Source organism: Rhinoderma darwinii, chromosome 4 (genome assembly GCF_050947455.1).
Source record: "Rhinoderma darwinii isolate aRhiDar2 chromosome 4, aRhiDar2.hap1, whole genome shotgun sequence".
NCBI classification, from domain to species: Eukaryota; Metazoa; Chordata; class Amphibia; order Anura; family Rhinodermatidae; genus Rhinoderma; species Rhinoderma darwinii.
Window position 1 is genome coordinate 203,895,603 of NC_134690.1, and position 22,565 is coordinate 203,918,167.

The 22,565-nt window shown below is 41.0% G+C and overlaps 1 protein-coding gene across 1 annotated transcript in view; it reads right to left on the reverse strand.

Annotated features, from left to right (window-relative positions):
* ME1 (malic enzyme 1) overlaps positions 1-22,565 on the reverse strand; it is a 341,544-nt gene that overhangs the window by 110,476 nt on the left and 208,503 nt on the right. The window contains exon 7 of the mRNA XM_075864168.1: positions 5,271-5,380. Coding sequence (XP_075720283.1) covers positions 5,271-5,380 — 110 coding nt within the window. The remainder of the gene's footprint in view (positions 1-5,270; positions 5,381-22,565) is intronic.

Below are 22,565 nucleotides of genomic sequence, written 5' to 3' on the forward strand. Positions count from 1 at the left end.
GATGGTATCTACAGTGATACTGGCACTGAGAAATAACATGCCCGGGACACGCGGGCACTGAAGGATAGCATGAATGAAAATAAAATAGTGCTCGCATTGAGACGTAATCTAAGAGATAACGGGGCTGGTATTGAGCAGGCTTAGGATGCCTTGAACACAAGCGCAATGAACTTACGGTTAAGGCGCATGCGCAAAATATTGTAGGTTACTTAGCATGCATCGGCGCAAGTGGAAGAAGACGCCATTCAGAAAGGAGAAGCAAGAAGACCAGAAGAGGAGCTTGACCGGAAGTCAGGATTGAAGAAGAGCCGAATGAGACGTCAGCGGAAGAGAAAAGTTCCGACGGTGGCACTAGACGGAATTAAAAGACATCTGCAACTTTGAGACGGTAAGTATATTTAAAAAATATTTGAAGAAATATTTAATAGGTATTGCTGGATTGATTTTCAAAATTGGTCAACCCCTTTAATTTTTGGTGCGGGATCCGTGCAAAGATGCTGCGTGTTTGTCCCATAAACTTCAATGGGGAGCGTAAAATCCATAACAGATTTGTGTTGTTGCGGTTTTTACAGCGTTTACGAAGTGGAAACGCAGTAACAACCGCTGGAAATCCGCAGGTGCACATATACTTTGCTATAACCAATGTTTAACCCTAAATCTGCAGGTAAAACTGCTGCGTTTCTGCAGCAATATGGGCAGGAAAAACGCACTATTTGGAGCAGATTTCTGTGATTTACCAGCGTTTTGCTTGAGATTCTGCTGCAGATTTTCTGTTGCAGGAAATCTGCAGCATATCCTGTGTGTGGGAACACACGCTAAAGGTACCCACACACGTTATGTATTAGCTGTGTATTCATTGCGGATTTTACCCCTACTACATTGAAAGGGTGAAATTTACACCAGAATGAGCATGCTGTGGATATGAAAATCTGCATTATGTTCCGCAGCATGTTGTTAAGATTTGTTCAAATTTCAAACACAACAAAGTTTTATTTCTGCCCGCATTAAAAACAATTATCAATATAATAGAGAGCAGTAAAAATGTAAAAGACAAATTACATTTTATGACTATATAGCCAATAATGATTAACAGAAGAGCTATATGTGTCTTCCATAATAGATATAAGTAGTATTAGGAGCGTATTACGGTCCGTATGTCGACCGCATTTCCCAGACCAAACACACTGCAGGGAGCCGGGCTCCTAGCATCATAGTTATGTACGACTCTAGGTGTCCCTGCCTCGCTGCGGGAAAAGTGTCCCATACTGTAATCATGTTTTCAATACGGGACAGTAGTTACACGGAGAGGCAGGGACACCTAGCGTCATAGATAACTATGATGCTAGGTGCCAGGCTCCCTGCAGTGTGTTTGGTCCGGGAAATGCGGCCGACGTACGGACCGTATATCACGGACTGAACACGCTCGTGTGAATCCGACCTTATACATTTCAGATACAGTGTCCTATCTGCTAATAAAATACTTACAATGCCATAAATGATACAATAAAAACAGAACAATGTTGAGAATATGCAGTTTTTAAGATCAGAAGAACTGATCTTGACATGAGAATGTTTTGGAAAATTAAGATGATCCAGATAATTCCCTGAAACAAAAAGGTGGGGTTCGGAAACATGTTCTGTTTAAGCTGAAGGTTTCTGGTTTTAATTTCTCTAACATAAGTTTTATAGGAAAGACACATGAGAAACATCAGGTTTATTATCGTGTTCAACCGTCACTGGCAATCAGTACACAATGTAGAGACAGTCAGTAAAACCACAGACAGGAGGTGGAATCACTTACCATTCTTTGGTCTAGTTATTGTGTTTGCCCTCTTTAGTTAACTCATTTTTTTAAAAAGGGAATGGCTAACATTGAATCTGATTGTTTTTCAATTTTCACATAGAAGTTATTAGACTTTATATCACAATGTTATTGCTTTAAATCTCACTGATTCCTCTGCATAAGGGTAATAACTGGATATGGGAAATGGAAACCAGCGCAGCGATCAGCTGATTGTTGTGCGTCCAGCTTCTCTAACCCCTGGTAATCACATGTTATTGCTGACGAAGCCTAGTATGGGTATGTATATTTTTCGTGCACCAGCCGTTGCACGAGAAATGGAGTATTAGTCTGCGGCGATTAGTGCTATAGGCTCCCATTCACATGACGGAGGCCAGAAGAGTGTCCTTTTGGCCTATGGCGGATCATCATAGGGCGTACATATATAAGTATAATGTAGTTTTGTCACGTTTTTGCCGCGATTTTTCCACGAATCACGGCAAAAACTGCGACGAAACAGCATTGTATATGTCCTGCAAAAGGACCTTTATACATAAGGTCACATGACCTCATCTCTGAAGTTCTAACTATTGTTTAGAGACCTGCTGGTCACATGACCGCAGCTCCATGAGTAGCAGTAAGACTCCAAAGAGAAGACTGAGGTGAGCTGCTATGTAAGTATAAGGGGATGGATTTGTTTAAGGGGTCTGTATTCAGGGGGTCTGGTGTGGGGGACTGTATTTAGGGGGTCTGGTTTGGGGACTGTATTTAGGGGGTCTGGTCTGTATTTAGGGGGTCTGAGGTCTGTATCAGTTTAAGGGGTTCAGGGTCTGTATATTTAGGGATCAGTGTTAGTTTAAGGGGTCTGGGGTCTACATTCAGGGGTCTGTATTAGTTTGACGTCTAGGGTCTGTATTAGTTTATGGGGTCTGTATTTAGGGGGCCTGTTCTAGGGTCATTATTAGTTTAGGGGTCTTTACTTAGGGGTCTGTATTTAGGGGTCCAGTCTGGGGTCTGTATTACTTAAGGGAGTCAGGTCTGGGGTCATTATTAGTGTAGGGGGTCACGTCTGGGGTCTGTAATTAGGGGGTCTGTATTCGTTTGAGGTCTGGGGTCTATATTTAGGAGGTCTGTACTTAGGGTTCTGTATTAGTTTATAGGGTCTGTATTTAGGGGGCCTTGTCTAGGGTCTGTATTAGTTTAGCGGTCTTTATTTAGGGGTCTGGTCTGGGGTCTGTATTAGATTAGGGGGTCAGGTCTGGGGTCATTATTAGTGTAGGGGTTCAGGTCTGGGGTCTGTATTTAGGGGGTCTGTATTAGTTTGAGGTCTGGGGTCTGTATTTAGGGGTCTGGGGTCTTTATTAGTTTATGGGGTCTGTATTAAGGGGGCCTGGTCTAGGGTCTGTATTAGTTTAGGGGTCTTTATTTAGGGGTCTGTATTAGTTTAGGCGGTCTGGTCTGGGGTCTGTATTAAGGGAGTCAGGTTTGGGGTCATTATTGGTGTAGAGGGTCGGGTCTGGGGCCTGTATTTAGGGGTCCTGTCTGAGGTCTTTATTTATTTAGGGTGCTTGTTCTGGGGTCTGTGTTGGTTTAGGGGGTCTGATCTGGGGACTGCAATAGTTTAGAAGGTCTGGGTCTGTATGTATTCTATGATCTAGTCTGGGGTCCAAATTTATTAGTCTGGGTAAAAGGGGTTGTCCGGGCACATCAATAGGTCATCAGTAAAAAAAAAACGGTCTGTGCCCGGACAACCCCTTTAATGTATGGTCCTGAGCCTTGGTGTCTAAATTTGTGTGTTTCTATAGAGGCTGAAAATGGCTGCAGAAGTGATGGCCAAAGATGTCTCATCAGGAGAAGTTGCCATAATGGTCTGCGTCAGATGGAGAATAAAAGAAAACGACATCACCTGTGAGTCACTGGATCTATAGGGGATCTGTCCCCTCTCCTGACATGTCTGTTGTAGGAAATCCTTGTATTCTACATATCTTTGTGTACCCATTACTAATAGACAAATATGTGTTACCATTCCCATTGTCAAGAGGAAATGTGATACTGTCAGCGATGGTTTGAAACTGTCAGTATGTAGGGACACAGCCCTTTGACAAGGGGAATTGTAACACCCATTTGTTAATGCTCGCACAAAAAGGTGGTGTTCACTATAGACACGTCAGAGCGGTGGTGGGGAAGGAGGGCCCAAGTTTGGGGAACATCCCAGGGCCTATGGTCTCTTTAATCCGCCACTGCTTTTGGCCTCTGTCGGGGTTGTATTCATCAGGATATATTTTTGTACTTGCAGCAAATTGCGTCTTCCTATGCAGTGGGCGATTGCAAAAAAAAGTATATATGTTTCTTTTACATTGTAGTCAAAAGCCGACATATGCCAATGTATACAAATTTCATGACGTATACCGCCGATGTTAACTGAATCAAAATATGTAAAGTGCTTTACATGGTGGCTATTTAGATGATGCCCATGTAAAGCATGCATGGGCTGGGTCTGCCAGAGTAAGGCTGGGTTCACACACACTATTTACGGACGTAATTCGGGCATTTTAGCCCCGAATTACGTCCGAAAATGCGGCTCAATAGCGTCGGCAAACATCTGCCCATTCATTTGAATGGGTCTTACAATGTTCCGTGCTGGCGGTCATTTTTTTTACGCCCCGCTGTCAAAAGGTGGGTCGTAAAAAAGGCGCCCGCATCAAAGAAGTACCTGTCACTTCTTCAGACGTAAATGGAGCCGTTTTCCATTGACTCCATGGAAAAACAGCTCCATTTACGTCCGTAATGGACGCAGCGAAAAGCGCCTCAACATGCCATTACGGCTGAAATTACGGAGCTGTTTTCTCCTGAAAACAGCCCCGTAATTTCAGCCGTAACGGATGTGTACGTGTGAACATACCCTAAAAGATAACCCCTTTATATCCCCTGCACTCTACTGATACTGTACCAGTCTACACAGCAAAGCTGACAAGTGAGCTGCAGAAAACAGAAAGTGTTGGCCTGTTGCGTGTGTGCTCCAGAGATCAATATGTAAACTGGAATTTTTCAAGATTTTTAGTTTTTTGCATGGATAAAAAAAATAAAGAATCCCACCAAAAAATGTAATACAATTTTTTATAATAAATACCTGACTTAAATAATAGGTCATTTTTTGATTATATATTTCTTTTAAAAATCCAGAAAAAGTATACTCAACTGTGTCTACAAAAAAAGTTGCATTGTGCTCATAGGTCATATGTACTTCACACCTACAGTATGTGCAATTTAATACATTCCTCTGGTCCCCAATTATCCAGCAACATTTATAACAAGGACTTTGAGCAGCAAAAGTTTGTGTCTAGGCCTGGCCTTGAGTAGTCTAACCAACCCGAGGCTATGATCATACACTGTTTTTTTCAAGGTTGAGAACCGAAGGTCTAAATTTCTGGCTATCCTGAAAGGAGGTCAATGCTATGAAACATAAAAATAAGAAAAGTTCAGTTACTACCTTGGATGTCATCATTGAATGTACAATATTCGCTTCTGTATTTGTTCAGCAGACGGAAAGCGTTAGCATTGGCAAAGTCCTCAAACTGGATAAGACAGTTCATGCCATACCTGAGAAAGAAAGGAGCAGCATTAAGAACAGGAAGTTTACCGATAACATTTTAAAGATTATGTTGGAAAATGTCATAATCCATAACTCCTTATATAATGTCTTTATCAGATTTTCTCCCAGTTATCAGACAGGCAAAGATATTCTTTAGGGTATGTTCACACGTAGAGTTTCCAGGTATATTTCAGGGCGTAAGCACCTCGAAATACACCTGGAAAAAAGATAGCTAAACGCCTACAAACATCTGCCCATTGAATTTAAGTGGGAAAAACTGAGCTTAGTTCAGACTTGGCGTTTTTTTACGCCACTGTTTTAAAAAAACGGCACATAAAAAGACGCCCCGTAAAAAAGGAGCATGTCACTTCTTGAGCTGTTTTTGGAGCTGTTTTTTATTGGCTCCAAAAAACGCCTCAAAAAGTGTTTTCTGATTCAAAAACGTCTGAAAATCAGAGGTTGTTTGGACTCTATGCCGGCACTATCTACATGAGACTTTATGGAAGCACTATCTACAGGGTGCTCTATGGGGGCACTATCTACAGGAGGCTCTATAGGGAGCACTATCTACAGAAGGCTCTAGGAGGGGCACTATCTACAGAGGGCTCTATGACGGGCACTATCTACAGAGGGCTCTATTAGGGGCACTATCTACAGAAGGCTCTAGAAGGGGCACTATTTACAGGGGGCATTGTGATTGGCACTATCTACAGGGGGAACTGTGTATGTGTGGTGCTTTACTTTACAGTGTTTGACTTTTATTCATGGGCACAGTGTATTATACTATTATATTCAGGGGCACAGTGTATGGTACTATTATATTCAGGGGCACAGTGTGTAGCACTATTATATTCAAGGGCATAGAATGTGGCACCATGAGAATTTTATCTTCATTTATATGTGCGGAAATGTTGGAAATGTGAGCAGTCAAAGACATCTGAGCGGCAAACTCTTCAGAAATGGGTCGTGACCTGGAGGCGTCGTCATGGAGGTCTGGACCAGATGGAAAAGAAAAGAGAAAAAGAATGACTACAATCTGAGAGGATGTCACCTGTGAGTCACTAAATGTAAATGTTTATTCTCCCTGTGACTGATCAGTACTGTAGTCACTGTATGAACTGCAGCGAGATTATGAGTGTATCGTTGTTTTTTGTGAAACAACAACTCTCAGCATATCCTTACCATACTGGTCATACAGGTCTTACAGGCCATACTGGGGGCTGTAGTTTTATGTCATACAAAACTTATATGGCATGGGTTAAACTGAATTTGCAAATGATCTCTGTAGTGGGCTGTGTTTGCACTGTATATATGTACTGAGCTTGGTTCTGGTACTGTATGTATGTATTGTGCTTGGTCCTGGTGTTGTATTTATATACTGAGCTTGGTTCTGGTGCTGTATATATGTATTGAGCATGGTTCTGGAGCTGTTTGTATGTACTAAACTTGGTTCTGGTGCTGTATATATGTACGGAGCATGGTTCTGGTGTTATAGTTATGTTCTGAGCTTGGTTCTGGCACCATATCTGTGCATTAGCTGGGAGATTTGTAGCGGCTTACTGTGCACGCCGCACTGTCCTCCACCCTTCTCACAGTGCACAACCTAACTACATGGGCTGAGCACGCTTACGATATTGAATGTGTGCATATAGGTCTATACGTAATGGGCAAGTTTAATATAATAAGAGTCGGTAGATAGGTTTGTACGCTTATGTAATTATATACATAATGTGGCAATACAGTTCAACATTCTGGACAGGGAATTTCTCTATTTAGAGTCCACTTTAATGTAAGGTGTACTTTGAATATTGTAATGGTTTTATTTGACTATTAGGATAATTTTCCATGGCGCAATACACCGCAATACACCACAACCCCCCCCCCCGCCAGCACATATGTTTTTCTCGGCAAAACAGAGAACCTGTTAAAAATTTGAATCCCACCGCTGCACATTGAATTGTATAGTATTAAAAGGAGCTCTAAACACTTTGCTAATTCTTAAATAAACTTGCAATCTTTTTACCACCAGTTCAATTCATACCTCTGGCCTAACCTCTTAAAGGCTATGTACACCTTTGAAATCTTTGACACTGAACCTGTCTCATTGCCGTTGACCTGACGGATTCAGGTCTCAATGCAAGATATAGCTGCTCTGTACACAGAATACAAACCAGCTATAACTCAAAAAGTACAAATATTTTGAAATAAAAAGTATTTAGAAAGTTGCACAAAACACACTATTAAACAAAAAAACAAAAAAACGATTTCAAAGGTATACATAGCCTTTAAAGAAAATCATGGTTTCTTTAGACAAATAAGTTGCTAATGCTTTGTGTTTTATAACCTCCGTGGTTTGGATTTCATGAACACCCATTGTTGGAATTTCTTTATTAAAAGGATAAGAATCCAGTTAAAAATGTAATAAAGCTGTCAAAACAGAGTTAAAAAAAGTAAAGAAATCTGAGTAACATTGTGTATATTAGAATAAATATTTCTTATACCAGTCACAGCTCACTTGTCTGACGGCATTCTGGTCATCAATGAGCAGAAATTTGCTGTAGAAAAATTGATCTGATATCCTGAGGAATGATATAGGGGTTTATGTAAGTAAACTATATCAGATGTAAAATGAAAAGTTTCAGTTACTCTGCATTTTCAAGATCTCAAGCTGTGTGCCTGTGTAATCTCTTTCGTTGTCCTGTATAGATAGGGTGGGTGAAGTTGTCATTATGAAAGCTTACGTCTCAGTTTACAATTACATCAAGACTTTCTGTTCCTGACGGATTCATAGTGTTCCATCTTTACTGGATTGAATGCCTAATAGATCCTAATTCATCCTATTACTTTAATATGATCCATCAGGTTTACAATTTTTCCCACGGTGCAGCGGGCTATGCTATTCTGAATGTCAAAAACTGTAGACACCTGACGGAATGAAACCTACTAATGGCACAAAGATCCGATTATGGATGGAAAACCAGGAGAAAAAAAACTGTGTGTATAGAGCATAATAGGTATGTCAAATGTATTATAAATACATTTCATCATATACTCTTTAGCTGTTTAACATACAATACAGTATATTGTACATGCCTGATGTGTACATTGTCCAACATAGCCAGATCATACATGCTGCAAATGGTATAAAGAAAAATGATTGCAGCCTGTATAGGCCCAGAATTAAGCCAATATTTAGCATGTATTACAATGCAGATGACAGAAGACAGCCGTTATAAATTTGTGCTAAACTATAATAAAGCCTTAAGTGGAATATCTATGGTGATCTTCAGACATTATTAGATATTAGAGCCGGGATCTCATGATGGTGTGAAGAAAACAATGGTAGTATATATATCAGTTCAATGTGCCATACTCATATACATCCCGTTCTCATGCAGGAGACTACTAAAATGCAACTACACACATATCACAATCTAGGAGTATGTGGACCCACTAGGCCGCTCCGCCGTAGCGGAGACGCAGCTGGCCAAGTCGCAGTCAATGCAAAAGTCTATACAAAGAGTTCGTAGCACAAGGGTACCTGAGATAGTCCAGACCATGGCAGAGGCTTTAGAATAGATGGGGCTAGATGTGGCAGGTTGCGCCAGATGTGGCGAATTATACCAGGAGTGGCAGATAACACCGGACATGGCATATAGCAGTAGGCGTAGCAGATTGCGCCAGACATGGCAGATGACAGCAGGCGGCACAGCACATCTCCAACACTAGACGGGCTCAGGAACAGAACACAGCACTGGATACAGGATACAGGTAGCAGGGCATGGGAACACTGGGAGCAGGATAACACTAAGGGACCATTTGTGATATAGACATGGGAAGACTACAACAACGTTCAGGCAAGGAGTGAAAGAGCAGGGCCCTTTTTATAGTTCAGGGTGATCTGTAGATAATTAATTAATTACATATGCGTACGCAGGCCCTTTAAGGTAGGAACTAGCGCCCGCACCCCCTAGTGGACACTACAGGGCAGGGCGACCACATGTGTTGATGTCTCCGGGGAGGGAGACGTCGGCAGGAAGAGAGAGATATGCAGTCGTCAAATAAGTGGAGGCCGCGGCCGTTACAGTACCTCCCTCTTCTTGTGTCCAGAGTGAGGGAGGAATTTTTTAATGAGGGTAGGAGCATTAAGGTTCTCTTCTGGTTCCCAGGACCTCTCCTCAGGACCAAACCCTCTCCAGTCCACCAAACAGAAAGTCCTTCCTCCTACCCTCTTGCAGTCCAGGATCTTCTTCACCTTGAAGACATCAGATGAACCACTGGGAGCAACCTCAGGACCAGGAGATTTACTGTAGCGGTTCAGGACCACAGGCTTAAGGAAGGACACGTGGAATGAGTTGAGAATCTTGAGTGTAAGGGTATGTTCACACGCTAGCTTGCTTTTACGGCTGAAATGACAGCCTGTTTTCAGAAGAAAACAGCTGCGTCGTTTCAGCCGTAAATGCTCCTCCTCGTAATATACGAGGCGTCTGTGACGCTCGTATATCTTGAGCTGCTCTTCATTGAGTTCAATGAAGAATGGCTCAAATTACGTTGCAAAGAAGTGCCCTGCACTTCTTTGCCGAGGCAGTCAATTTACGCGTTTGACAGTTGTCAAACGACGACGCGTAAATTACAGGTCGTCTGCACAATACGTCGGCAAACCCATTCAAATGAATGGGCAGATGTTTGCCGACGTATTGTAGCCCTATTTTCAGGCGTAAATCGAGGCATAATACGCCTCCTTTACGTCTGAAAATAGGTTGTGTGAACCCAGCCTAAGAGGCAACCGAAGTTTATAGGATACAGGGTTTGTCTGTTGCAGAACTTAGAAAGGACCAAGGAACCTGGGAGCGAATTTGTGAGAAGGCATCTTGAGTCGAATGTTTCTCGAGGATAGCCAGGCTTTGACTCCAGGAGAGAATTGAGGGGGAACCTTTCTTCTTTTATCGGCCTGCTTCTTCATGCAGTCCACTGCTTGGAGAATAGCAGCTTTAGTTTGCGGCCAGATGTGAATAAAAGTCCCAGATGCCGGTACTTGAGTCATGGCTGGCACAGGAAGAGGAAATCGAGGATGCTGGCTGTACACAATGTAGCAGGGCATGGGAACACTGGGAAAAGGATAACACTAAGGGACCATTTGCAATACAGACATGGGAAGACTACAACTACGCTCATGCAAGGAGTAAAAGGGCTCTTTTTATAGTTCAGGGTGATCTGGAGATAATTAATTATATATGCACGCATTGGCCCTTTAAGGCCGGGAACTAGCGCTTGCGCGCCCCCTAGTGGAAACTACAGGGCAGGACGTCCGCTTGTGCTGACATCTCCGGGGAGGGAGATGTCGGCAGGAAGAGAGAGATCTGCGGTCGTCAAGTAACTGGAGGCTGCGGTCCGTGACCGCGGCCGTTACAACACACTAATAATATTCTTGTCTAGGCTGCTATAACTTCATGTGTTACCTACTGACAAACCTCCAATCAATCCTTAACTCCACTCCACGACTCAGTTAGCTCTTCTCCAATTAAAAATCCTCATTCTAACCTACAAAGCTCAATGCAATGCCGCTCCGTCCAACATTTCTTCTCTAATTCACAGATACCAAACCATAAGCACCCTCTAATCTGTCAATGACAACCTCCTCTCTACCAAACTAGTAACCTCTTCAAACTCTATACATATAAGACTTCTCTTATGCCTCCCTTCTCTTCTGAAACTCCCTCCCTCATTCCATCAGACTCTCTCCAACCCCCATCCAGTATTCCTACACCCCCTCCACCTGACATGTCTAGGGCTACCTGCTCAATTTCCTGACCTTTTATATTTGTTCCCTAACTGTGAGGCACCCCCCAGTTTGTTGGAGAGGCGCAGCTGGGATGGCAGTTTTGACAGAAGTGATGGTTATATGCTGGACAGTCCTTTCTCTGGCTGCAACAATCTTAACATAACAGACTTATTTTATATTTGTTTTAATGTTCTACTGGATTTTAAGATAAATAAATGCTGAGGCCTAGGCTCACCATATTCTGGCTAGTAAGTCCCCAGTAGAAAAAGATTGAAAAGCCCCACCCTATAGAATGTAAGCTCGTATACAGTATGTCGGGTTCCATGTTTCTTGTAAACAATTTTTAATTTGTCTGTACCACACTTTTCTTTTAACTACAATGTGTTAGCCAATATTGTGCTTTGTAAGTAATAAATAATACTAAATAACCAGTGCATTTGTGTCTTGCTCCCTCATGGTAGGCTAGCTGAACATATAGAGATCTGTATATTTGGGTTGGGAGAAGTCAGAAACATAAATGGGGATAGATACAGTCTGGGCAGGTATCGCTCGCTATCAGGACCACAATTCATACTCAGCCATTACCAAAACGAAGCCGTGTCTTTGAAATTCCTAGCTATGAATGCTCAGTTAAATGGCTGGGAATGTCTGGAACTCTTAAATGTCAGCATCGATATAAAACATGTTCTATTTTTATGCATTTTTACCGGAATCTCAGCTTTCAATGAAACATGAAATATTTTAATCTGTGCATTAAAGAAGCCAAAACAAATATAGTCAGACATATATGTCTGAACTTAAGAAGAACTTTAGACATAAAGTCTCTGGTACTAATTTAAACTTTACATTGCGACCATCAAAGCAGACTTTCTTATTCTTTTTTTCTGTTTTCCTTTGTGTTTGTTACTTAAATTATTATTCCGTTACGTCCTACCAGCAGCACAATTATGGTGTATTTCTGCCCCTGTGTACTACTAGGACAGATTTTTTTATTTAACCAAATTAAACACTAATTAACTAGATCCCCCTGACCCTATAAAAGAATGTCTAGCACCTCCCACCTTGTGTTTTAGACAGGGTCCATCAACCTTAAAAGTGCAAATTTAGTCCAGATCCACATTTTTGGGTAAGATCCTTGTCACAAAAACCCTTGGTGAAAAAGGATCCTGAAATGGTCTGCTAGAATGAGACCTACCTGTGGCAAAATGGGACTTTGCTTTAGTCCTAAGAGGTTTATGCTCATCTACATCTGAACCGCTGAAAGAGTTCCCACATAATTACCTATCCTGAAAGGTTATTTCCTCCTGGTCATAACCAGGGGTGGACACAGGCGGTGGAGAGCCCCCATGCAGGAGGGGATTATGGGCCCCCATGCTCTCCAATAGTTTATCATGGCACACCACGTTGTGCCTCTCCAACAATACACCTGTAACTGTGAGCCATTCTCAGTCCCTTGCATGCAACGTACTAGGCTTCTGTGCAGCTGCACAGTTTGCACATGTGGTATATCCGCCCCGGCCATAACATCTGCCAAGAGAATAGGGGAGTTTCAAGCCTTATCATCGGTGGATCTGTACATCAGATTCCTCCAAGACTTGCTAAGGTTACTGCCAAACTTCACTCCCAAAGTTCGCTCATTTGTAACCTGTATTCAGGTCAGCTCCCTTCCAGTGTTCTGGCACGAGTCTTCCTCCCATGAGACATATAATCTCCATTCCTAGATCTGCCTTGTCTTAAAATCTAATGTATGCATACAAATAACTAACTTTTCTCAAATGAGGGATAGGTACACCCCATTTCTACTGGTTTAATATAGTCATCAATTTTTCTTCATATAGAATATTGTAGTAAGAGGTTTAGATGTACTGGTCCTTAGGGGAAAACAAAGCGTTTGCCCGTTCATCTGCTGATCGCTACCCTGGGCAATTATTGGCAACAAGCTTTCTATGAACGATCGTTTGCCCGATAATTGCCCAGTATAAAACCCTCTTTACATCCATTCTCCCACTTCCATCCCTACATCTGTTCAGTTTGCTTTTGTCACTATGTGGTAAAATCCTTTACGCATGTATATAATGAAATACAAAGACAATAAGCTGTGCATACAATAGGGTAGGATTTACAGTCAGTCAGAAAACACATGTGCAGTGTATACATTACAGGATATATTTCACGTTAATGTACAATGCTATATCTTTGGACAGTATTAACACAAGAGAAATGTCACAATTGGTTCCCCTAATTGTATTGGCCTGCAGCAGGTTTTTCACTGAACAATTTCATTAAATAAGGCAGGAAAATATGTCAGTCTATCTATGAGATTCAGGCTAAGACTATAACAACAATACTATGTTTTATGATTTTTAGGCCCGTGCTAGCAAAACAAACATCTGCTATCCATTAGGGTTCATCAAGCACCGTTTATTCTCTACATAGATGTCAATGCTCACATTGTAAAGGCAACATTGGTGAAAACTTTGCAAAATATCTTAATTTTTAGATTTATTAACTAGATATGGAAGTATTTAAAGGGTAACTAAACTTTCAAAAAACGTATGACATGTCAGAAGTTTTGATTGGTGGGGGTCCAAGCACTGAGACACCCACCGATCGCTAAAACAAAGTGACAGAAGCGCTCAAGTGAGCGCTGAGCCCCTTAGTTTCTGAACGGCTTTTCTCGGAAAGCTGAGCAATTGGTGTACAGACTCATAGACTTTCTATTGAGCCCATACACAAATTTCTTGGTTTTCTGAGAAAAGCCGATCAGAAACGAAGCGTCCTACAGGCCAAAAGACTCTTATTGGGTCATAAACCTCTAATTTAAAGGGTAACTAAAAATTTTTAAAAACTTCTGACATCTCATAGTGACATGACAAAAGCTTTGATTGGTGGGGGTTTGAGCGCTGAGACCCCCGCCGTTTTAGCGATCAGTCTTTTGGCCTGTAGGACTTTGCATCACTTTACCTATTTCAGTCTGAGCTAACTTTTAGGGCATGACCACACGTGGCGGATTTCCTCCGCAACTGTCCGCATCAATGCCGCACCTAATCCGGGTTGCGGATTACGGCTGCGGATCTGCACAAAATGTGCAGAAAATTGATGCGGACTAGCTGCTGCGGACTGCGGGAAAAGTGCTTCCCTTCTCCCTATCAGTGCAGGATAGAGAGAAGGGACAGCACTTTCCCTAGTGAAAGTGAACGAATTTCATACTTACCGGCCGTTGTCTTGGTGACGCGTCCCTCTTTCGGCATCCAGCCCGACCTCCCTGGATGACGCGCCAGTCCATGTGTTCGCTGCAGCCTGTGCTTGGCCTGTGATTGGCTGCAGCCGTCACTTAGACTCAAACGTCATCCTGGGAGGCCGGACTGGAGACAGAAGCAGGGAGTTCTCGGTAAGTACGAACTTCATTTTTTTTAACAGATACATCTATATTGGGATCGGTAGTCACTGTCCCGGGTGCAGAAACAGTTACTGCCGATCGCTTAACTCTTTCAGCACCCTGGACAGTGACTATTTACTGACGTCTCCTAGCAACGCTCCCGTCATTACGGGAGCCCCATTGACTTCCTCAGTCTGGCTGTAGACCTAGAAATACATAGGTCCAGCCAGAATGAAGAAATGTCATGGCAAAAAAGCAAGACGCATCCGCAGCACACATGACATGTGCATGACAGCTGCGGACTTCATTGCGGAACTTTGAATCTCCATTGAAGTCAATGGAGAAATTCCGCCATGAGTCCGCCACTGCTCCGCAACAGACAGAGCATGCTGCGGACACCAAATTCCGCTCCGCAGCGGAATTTTACGCCTCGTCTAAACGAACACTGCTAACTTAAAGTGTAAGTCAATGGACAAACGGCTCCGCTGCGGATTAACGCTGCGGAGTGTCCGCAGCGGAATTTAAGTGAAATTCCGCCACGTGTGGTCATGCCCTAAAGCTATGTTGCCCACTAGTGAATGAAAAAATTAGCTCCACCCAAGTGCAAGACCTAGAATGTTTCTTTATACTCGATACACAGGTGCAGCTGTTAAACTTTTTATTCATGAGATTCATATAAGTTTTTCTACAGTAATACTTAACCTATTTGCGCTGCAACCGGTTTTCATTTTTTTATTTTAGTTTTTAATTCCTGCCCTCCCAGAGTCATAAAGTTTTTGATTTTTCCATTCGCACAGCCGTATTAGGGCACTACTTATGTGGGACTAGTTTTATTTTTAAATGGCACCATTTAATGTACTGAAGAACATTTAAATTTTTTGTGGCGGGGTGAAATGAAAAACAAAATAGCTATTCCACCATTGTTTTTAGGTTTTAATTTTACAGTGTTCACCGTATGGTCAGTATGATTGCAGCGTAACCAAATGTATATAATATTTTTATGTTTTACTAATTTTACAAAAACAAAACACTTTGTTTAGAAAAAAAACAGGTTTGTGTCGCCTATTCTCAGACCAAATAACTTTTTAGTTTTCCTTCGATGAAGCTGCATGAGGACAAAGATTACTTTTTGATCACTTTTTATTCTGGTTTTATTTGGGAAGTGAGGTGACCCCAAAAATTTCCTTTTTACACCATTCACCGTGCGGGCTAATTGACGTATTTTAATAGGTCCGATTGTTACAGACGGGCCGGTACCAATTATGTTTATCTGTTTTACTGTTTACATTATTTTACTTAAAAAATGGGAAAATGTTGGTGCAGATTTGGGGCAAATACGCAACGAATCTGCACCAACATTTGCATATTTGACAGGTTATTCAGACGTTCCAGAAAAGACAGCGGACTTGCCACAGATTTCAGTTTTTGCATTGCAAAGGCTGAAATCCGCAGTGAAATTCCGCTTCTTCTCCGCAAAATGTATTGAAACAAATGTAAAAAACGGCCGCTGGAGAATTCCACTGCGGACTGTCCACACGAAATTCCACAGCAATTCCGCCACGTGTGAACATGCCATAACTGTTAGAGGACGGTGCCAGTAGTAATACACAGCCGACACCCCCTGCATATGGCGCAGGTACAGCTCCTGAGCCTGCTGTATACATCCCTCTGCAACATTGGTCATACATATACGGCGGATGTCGCCAAGGGGTTAAAAGGTGTTTTTGCTTTAATGTTAATAAAGCCTAATCACTGTATAAATATGAAAAAATCCAGGCAACTGCATAGCTGGGGGCAGATAGCGGTGTCAGCAATATAGCTAGACCACAGATTACTTTGTTACATTGTATTTTCTATGAAAATTATTTAATAAACACCCCCTTCCTCATTGAAAATGGAAATAAATGTCAAAATTAACAGATACACCATATGGGAAAAATGTTTGGGTGAACCCAGCCCACCTATTGCACACAGGTGCACACATGTGCATACATTCAAGCACACAGACAGATAATGGGTCAAATGCCTCTTGATGGAATGGGTTGAAGTGAAGACATAGCACTGTCCACATGGCACTGTCATAGGATACCAATTAGTTATTTAAAGTAAAAAGGCACCCAAATGACACATGAATGCAGTGGGAAGCAGATGCAGGAGAGCGGCGAGCTCTCTAATGATAAGCAGGGCAAGCGAGCACCTGAGGTGGTGGGCAGCAGTGGCTGAGGAGGGTGGCATTTTAATAACCCCTGCTGCCACCTCAGAATCATACAGGAGCAGTTGTTTCTTCTGGGAGGTCTTGAAATTTATCAGCATAGCACCAAAGAGCATTTGGGGCATATACATGATAAAAAAGGATGCTGTGACCCTTGTGGATCCATTTTACGGAAAAGAAAAAAAAAGAAAAAACACTACCAACATTTTTTAAAGAAAAAGGCTTATAAAAAACCTTATTTAAATAATATGTAATTTTATGAACACACATTCCATTTAAAAAAAAGTGACAGGAAAAATAAGCTCACAGAATGTAATTTATCCTCTGCCCCACCTCTGGAAAAAGCGTCATGACAAAAACTGTTCATTGGTAATTTCATGTACAAACACTGAGATCACAATGCCAAAGGATACGTCATAAATCCCTGATAGGTGTGGGTCCCACCACTGGGACCCTCAACCGTCTAGAAAAGAAGGCTCCGAATTAACCCCTTCTCGCTGTGGATAGCTTTGACCTTCCTGACAGAGCCTAATTTTTCAAATCTGACGTGTCAACTTATGTGGTAATAACTCCGGAATGCTTTTACCTATCCAAGCGATTCTGAGATTGTTTTCCTGTGACACATTGGACTTTATGTTGGTGGTAAAATTTGGCCGTTACATTCAGTATTTTATTGTGAAAAACACTAAAATGTATTGAAAAATTGCAAAAATTAAAATTTTTATAAATTTAAATGCATCTGCTTATAAAACAGATTGTAATACCACATAAAATAGTTACTAGTTAACATTTCCCATAGGTCTACTATTGATAGGCATCATTTTTTGAACATCCTTTTATTTTTCTAGGACTTTACAAGACTTATAACTTTAGCAGCAATTTCTCATAATTTCAAGAAAATATCAAAAGGCTATTTTTTCAGGGACCAGTTCAGTTGTGAAGTGGCTATGAGGGGCCTATGCTTTACAAACCGCCATAAATCACCCCATTTTAAAAACTGCAACACCCAAAGTATTCAAAACAGCATTCGAAAGTTTCTTAACCCTTTAGGCATTTTACAGTAATTGTAGCAATGTAGAGGTGAAATTTACAAATTAAATTTTTTTTTGCCAAAATAAAATTTCTAAACCATTTTTTTTTTTGCTGTAACACAGAAAGTTTGAACAGAAAAATACAACTAAAAATGTATTACCCAGATTCTTCAGTTTTTATAAATATCCCACATGTTGCCCTAGTATGGTAATGCACTGAAGCACCGGCCTCAGAAGCAAAGGAGCACCTAGTGGATTTTGGGGCCTTCTTTTTATTGGATTATATTTTAGGCACCATGTCAGGCTTGAAGAGGTCTTGTGGTAACAAAACAGAGGAAACACCCCCAAAAATACCCAAGTTGGAAACTACACCCACAAGGAATTTATCTGGTTGTGTAGTGAGCATTTTGACCCCACAAGTGTTTCATAGGTTTTATTAGAATTGGGCTGTGAAAAAAGAAAAAGACTAAAGGAGAAAAAGCACCCGTTGAGGAATCATCTAGGGGTATAGTAACAAAAAAAATTGCTGAATTAATTAGAATTAAGCCATGAAAATTAAAATTTTTATTTTTTTCCAATAAGATGTCGTTTTAGATCAACATTTTTCATTTTCACAATGAATTAAGAAGAAAAAGCACCCCAACATTTGTAAAGCAATTTCTCAGTATGGTAACACTCCATATGTGGTTATAAACGGCTGTTTACATATATTTGGAGGGTTCAGAAGAAAAGGAGTGGTATTTGACTTTTGGAGTGTAGATTTTACAGTGATGGTATGCGGACACCCTGTCGCATTCGCAAAACCCCTGATGTACCAAAAAAAAGTGACTTCATTTTAGAAACTACGCCCCTAAAGGCATTTATCAAGGGGTGTAGTGAGCATTTAGACCCCACATGTGTTTTTCAGAAATTAATAAGCAAAGTGAAAATTGCTATTTTTTTCACTGATCTGCCATTTCACTGCTATATTGTGCCCAGCTTGTGCCACCAGATAATCTTACCACATAAATTGTTAAGCGGGTTCTCCCAGGTATGGCGATGCCATATATATGGACATAAATGTCTGTTTGGGCACACTGTAGGGAAGGAGCGATATTTGGAGCATGGATTTTGCTTGGTAGCAGTTTTGTTTGAGTATTACTGGTATTTCAATTTATAATGTGGGAGTATATGTAATCTGTGCGGAGTACATCAGGGCATAATAAGAGGGTATAATAATAGGGTAAATAATAAAACTATCCATAGATGTGTTACGCTATGAAGCAATTCTTTATGCACAGGCCAGTGACGCACTGATAAACGGTGTCCTTTTTTATCCCCCTTTTGTAGCACTCTGCACCTTTTGGGGACTTTTCCTCCTTTGTAGTCTGGGAAATTTTGCTGTGAAAATGTTGCCCTGGTATAATACGGACGCCCTCGCTTCCAGCGGATGTGCTATGTCCCTTCCCTTCCTAGCTCCTAAATACTAGGGCCCTGAAACTGAAGGAATGTTCCCCTCCGGCCTGCACATAGGGATGTTTTTTCACTAGAGCTATAACTTTTTTTTTTGATGGAGCTATGTGTGGGCTTGTTTTTTGCGAGACAAGCTGTAGATTTTATTGGTACCATTTTGGGACATGTACATATCACTTTCTATTTAATTTTTTGGAAAAGGAAATTACTAAAAACAAGCAATTCTGGAATTGTTTTTAAACGTTTTTTTTTCGGCATTCACCGCGCACCATAAATTAAATGTTAACTTTATTCTGCGTGTTGAAACTATTACGGCGATACCAAATTTACATAGTTTTTTTCATGTATTGCAGCTTTTGCACAATAAATAAAAAAAAAAAAAAAAATCATTTGTTTGCTTTGTTGCCATAATATTTTGGGGTAAAAGTGACTTTTTGACCTAAAAACAGCTATTCTGGCGTTGGCTTTCTTTATTTTTTTTTGCGGCTTTGTCCAGGTGGGATAAATGATATAGTATTTTTATAGTTTGGGTCGTTACGGATGCGGCGATACCAATTATGTATATTTTTTTATTTTTAAAATTTTTTTCCAATAATAAAAAACTTATGGGAAAAAAGGCAATTTTTTTTTTTTTAACTTGAAACTTCAATATTGTTATTTTTTTACAACATTTTTATTAACTTTTAAACTTTTTTTGTCCCACTAGGAGACTTGAAGGCCTGTAACATTGATCACTCTTCTAATACACTTCACTACATACATAGTGCAGTGTATTGAAGCTGTCAGTCATTCCCTGACAGCAAGCTTATGAGGACCCGCCCGAGGCGAGTTCTCATAGGCTTCTGTACAAGGCAGACACGGAGGCCATTATTAGGCCTCCGGTTGCCATACCAACCATCGGCACCCCAGTGATTGCGTCACCTGGGTGCCGGTCGGGTAAAATTCCCTCAGATGTTGCGCCCTCAATTGAGCGCAGCATCGGAGGGGTTAATCAGCCGGATTGGAGACTAGCTCTGGTCCTGGCCATTACAGGAGGGCGTCAGCTGTAATATACAGCTGACACCCAGTGGTGATGGTGCGGGCTCCGCTTCTTAGCCCATACTATCACCGCAACGTAACGGTACTGCGGTTTGCAGGAACCCCTTCCCGACAGCGCCATAAAGGCAGAGGGTAGGTAGGGGAAGATGTTGTGGCCCCCTGAATGGTAGCTACACATCTGCAGATATCACTGAAGGACCTGCTTAACCCATTAATGACCAGCCTATTTTAGACCTTAATGACCAAGCTATTTTTTGCGTTTTTCCATCGTCTCATTCAAAGAGCTATAACTTTTTTTTCTTGCGACGACATAGCTGTATAAGGTCTTTTTTTTGTGGGACAAGTTGTAATTTTTATTAGCACCATTTTGGGTTACATAGAATCTATTGATTAACTTTTATAAACTTTTTTAGGGGGGAAAAGCAAAAAAACAGCAATTTCGCCACACTTTTTTGCATCCTAAATTTACACTGTTTACCGTGTGGTATAAATAACACAATAACTTTATTCAGCGGGTTGTTGTGATTGTAACGATACCAAATTCATATAGATTTTGTATGTTTTACTACTTTTACACAGTAAAAACACTTTTTTTTCAAAATAATTTGTTTTGTGTCTCCATATTTGAAGAACCATAACTCTTTGATTTTTTTGCCAATGCTGTTGAATGAGGGCTTTTTTTTTGCGGGACCACTTGTAGTTGTTATTGGTACCATTTTGGAGAAGATGGGACTTTTTGACCACTTTTTATCACATTTTTTTTAAGGCAGGATTCAAAGAAAACAGCAATTTTTGCTTTGTTTTTTATTTGATTTTTTACGACATTCAGTGTGCAGGTTAAATGATGTAATAACTTTATATTTGGGGTCGTTACGGTCGCGGCGATACCAAATATGTGTAACTTTTTTGCTTTATTTTGTTTTTTAATAATAAAGCAGTTTGTAAGGGGAAAAAGGTGGGTTTTTCATGTATTTTTCACTTTTTTTTCACTTTTTGTTAAACTTTTTAAACTTTTTTACTAGTCTCACTAGGGGACTTCACTATGCGATCCTCCGATCGCATTTATAATACACTGTAATACTTCTTCATTGCAGTGTATTACTGCCTGTCCGTGTAAAACGTAAAATGGACAGGCATCTGCTACGCCATGCCTCTGGCATGACCTAGCAGGCATACACTACAGGCAGACCTGGGGGCCTTTATTAGACCCCCCCGGCTGCCATAGAAGACACAGACACTCGGCGATCCTATCGCCGGGTGTCGGTGGGATGAGAGGGAGCTCCCACTTTCTCTCCAAAACAACTCAGATGCGGCGCTCGCTATTGAGCGCCGCATCTGAGGGGTTAAACAGGTGAGATCGATACCGATATCAACCTCACCCTTTAGAGTATGGGTGCCCCCAGCCCTCAGCTACCTCTGGTAGATGAGAGCAGGGAGATTTAATGGCTCCCTGCTCTGTTTGTTTATTTATTCCGATGCAACGCCGTAAAAAGGCTATTGCATCGGAATAAAGCCCGTCAGTGGCCGCCGTAAAAACACTATGGGGCGGTCATTAACAGGTTAAAGGCTATGTACACATTTGAAAGGATTTTTTTTTTTTTAATAAAAAGGTCAGTCTGTGTGATTGGTGCAACTTTATAAATAGTTTTTATTAAAAATTATTTTTACTTTTTGAGATACCGCAGCTTTGTATCCTGTATACAGAACAGCTGTATCAGTTGCTAAATTCTATTCCCGTCAGATCCTTTAATGAAGGTTTCTATGTATTTTTCATATTGTACAGTCCCACATTTCATTTTATGCATAGTTTATATTCTCCAGGAATCTTTCAGTCTTCTGGTAAGAACATTAACTATAAAACAGCTCTGCGTTCCCAGCGTGAGTCTGTTGAACCTTTATAGGCTGGTTTATATATAATGTTGATAACCTGCTAAACCTGAGACTTTTGGTATAACCTGCCACATTTTTTTCAAGCCATCTGCTGTGATTTTAAACCAGTGTTACAAATAGATTTTAGTCAATGTTAAAGGAACTACTGCAGTTATTTCACAAATCCTATCGTTCCGTACCAGTGGAAGAGATGATCACAGCACTTGGGTCACAACCTATTATACCTGATACCTTATAAGCTCTTCCTTTCGTACCAACCATTAGGCTTATTACTGACAGCTTTCTAAGACATTGAAATAATATTAGTAATTGTAATCATAAGATATGGGATTCACCAACTATAAAGGGCTTAACATCTTGCTGTCAGGCTTTAGTCTATGTTTTTTTTGCTATTTCCTATATTTCCTAT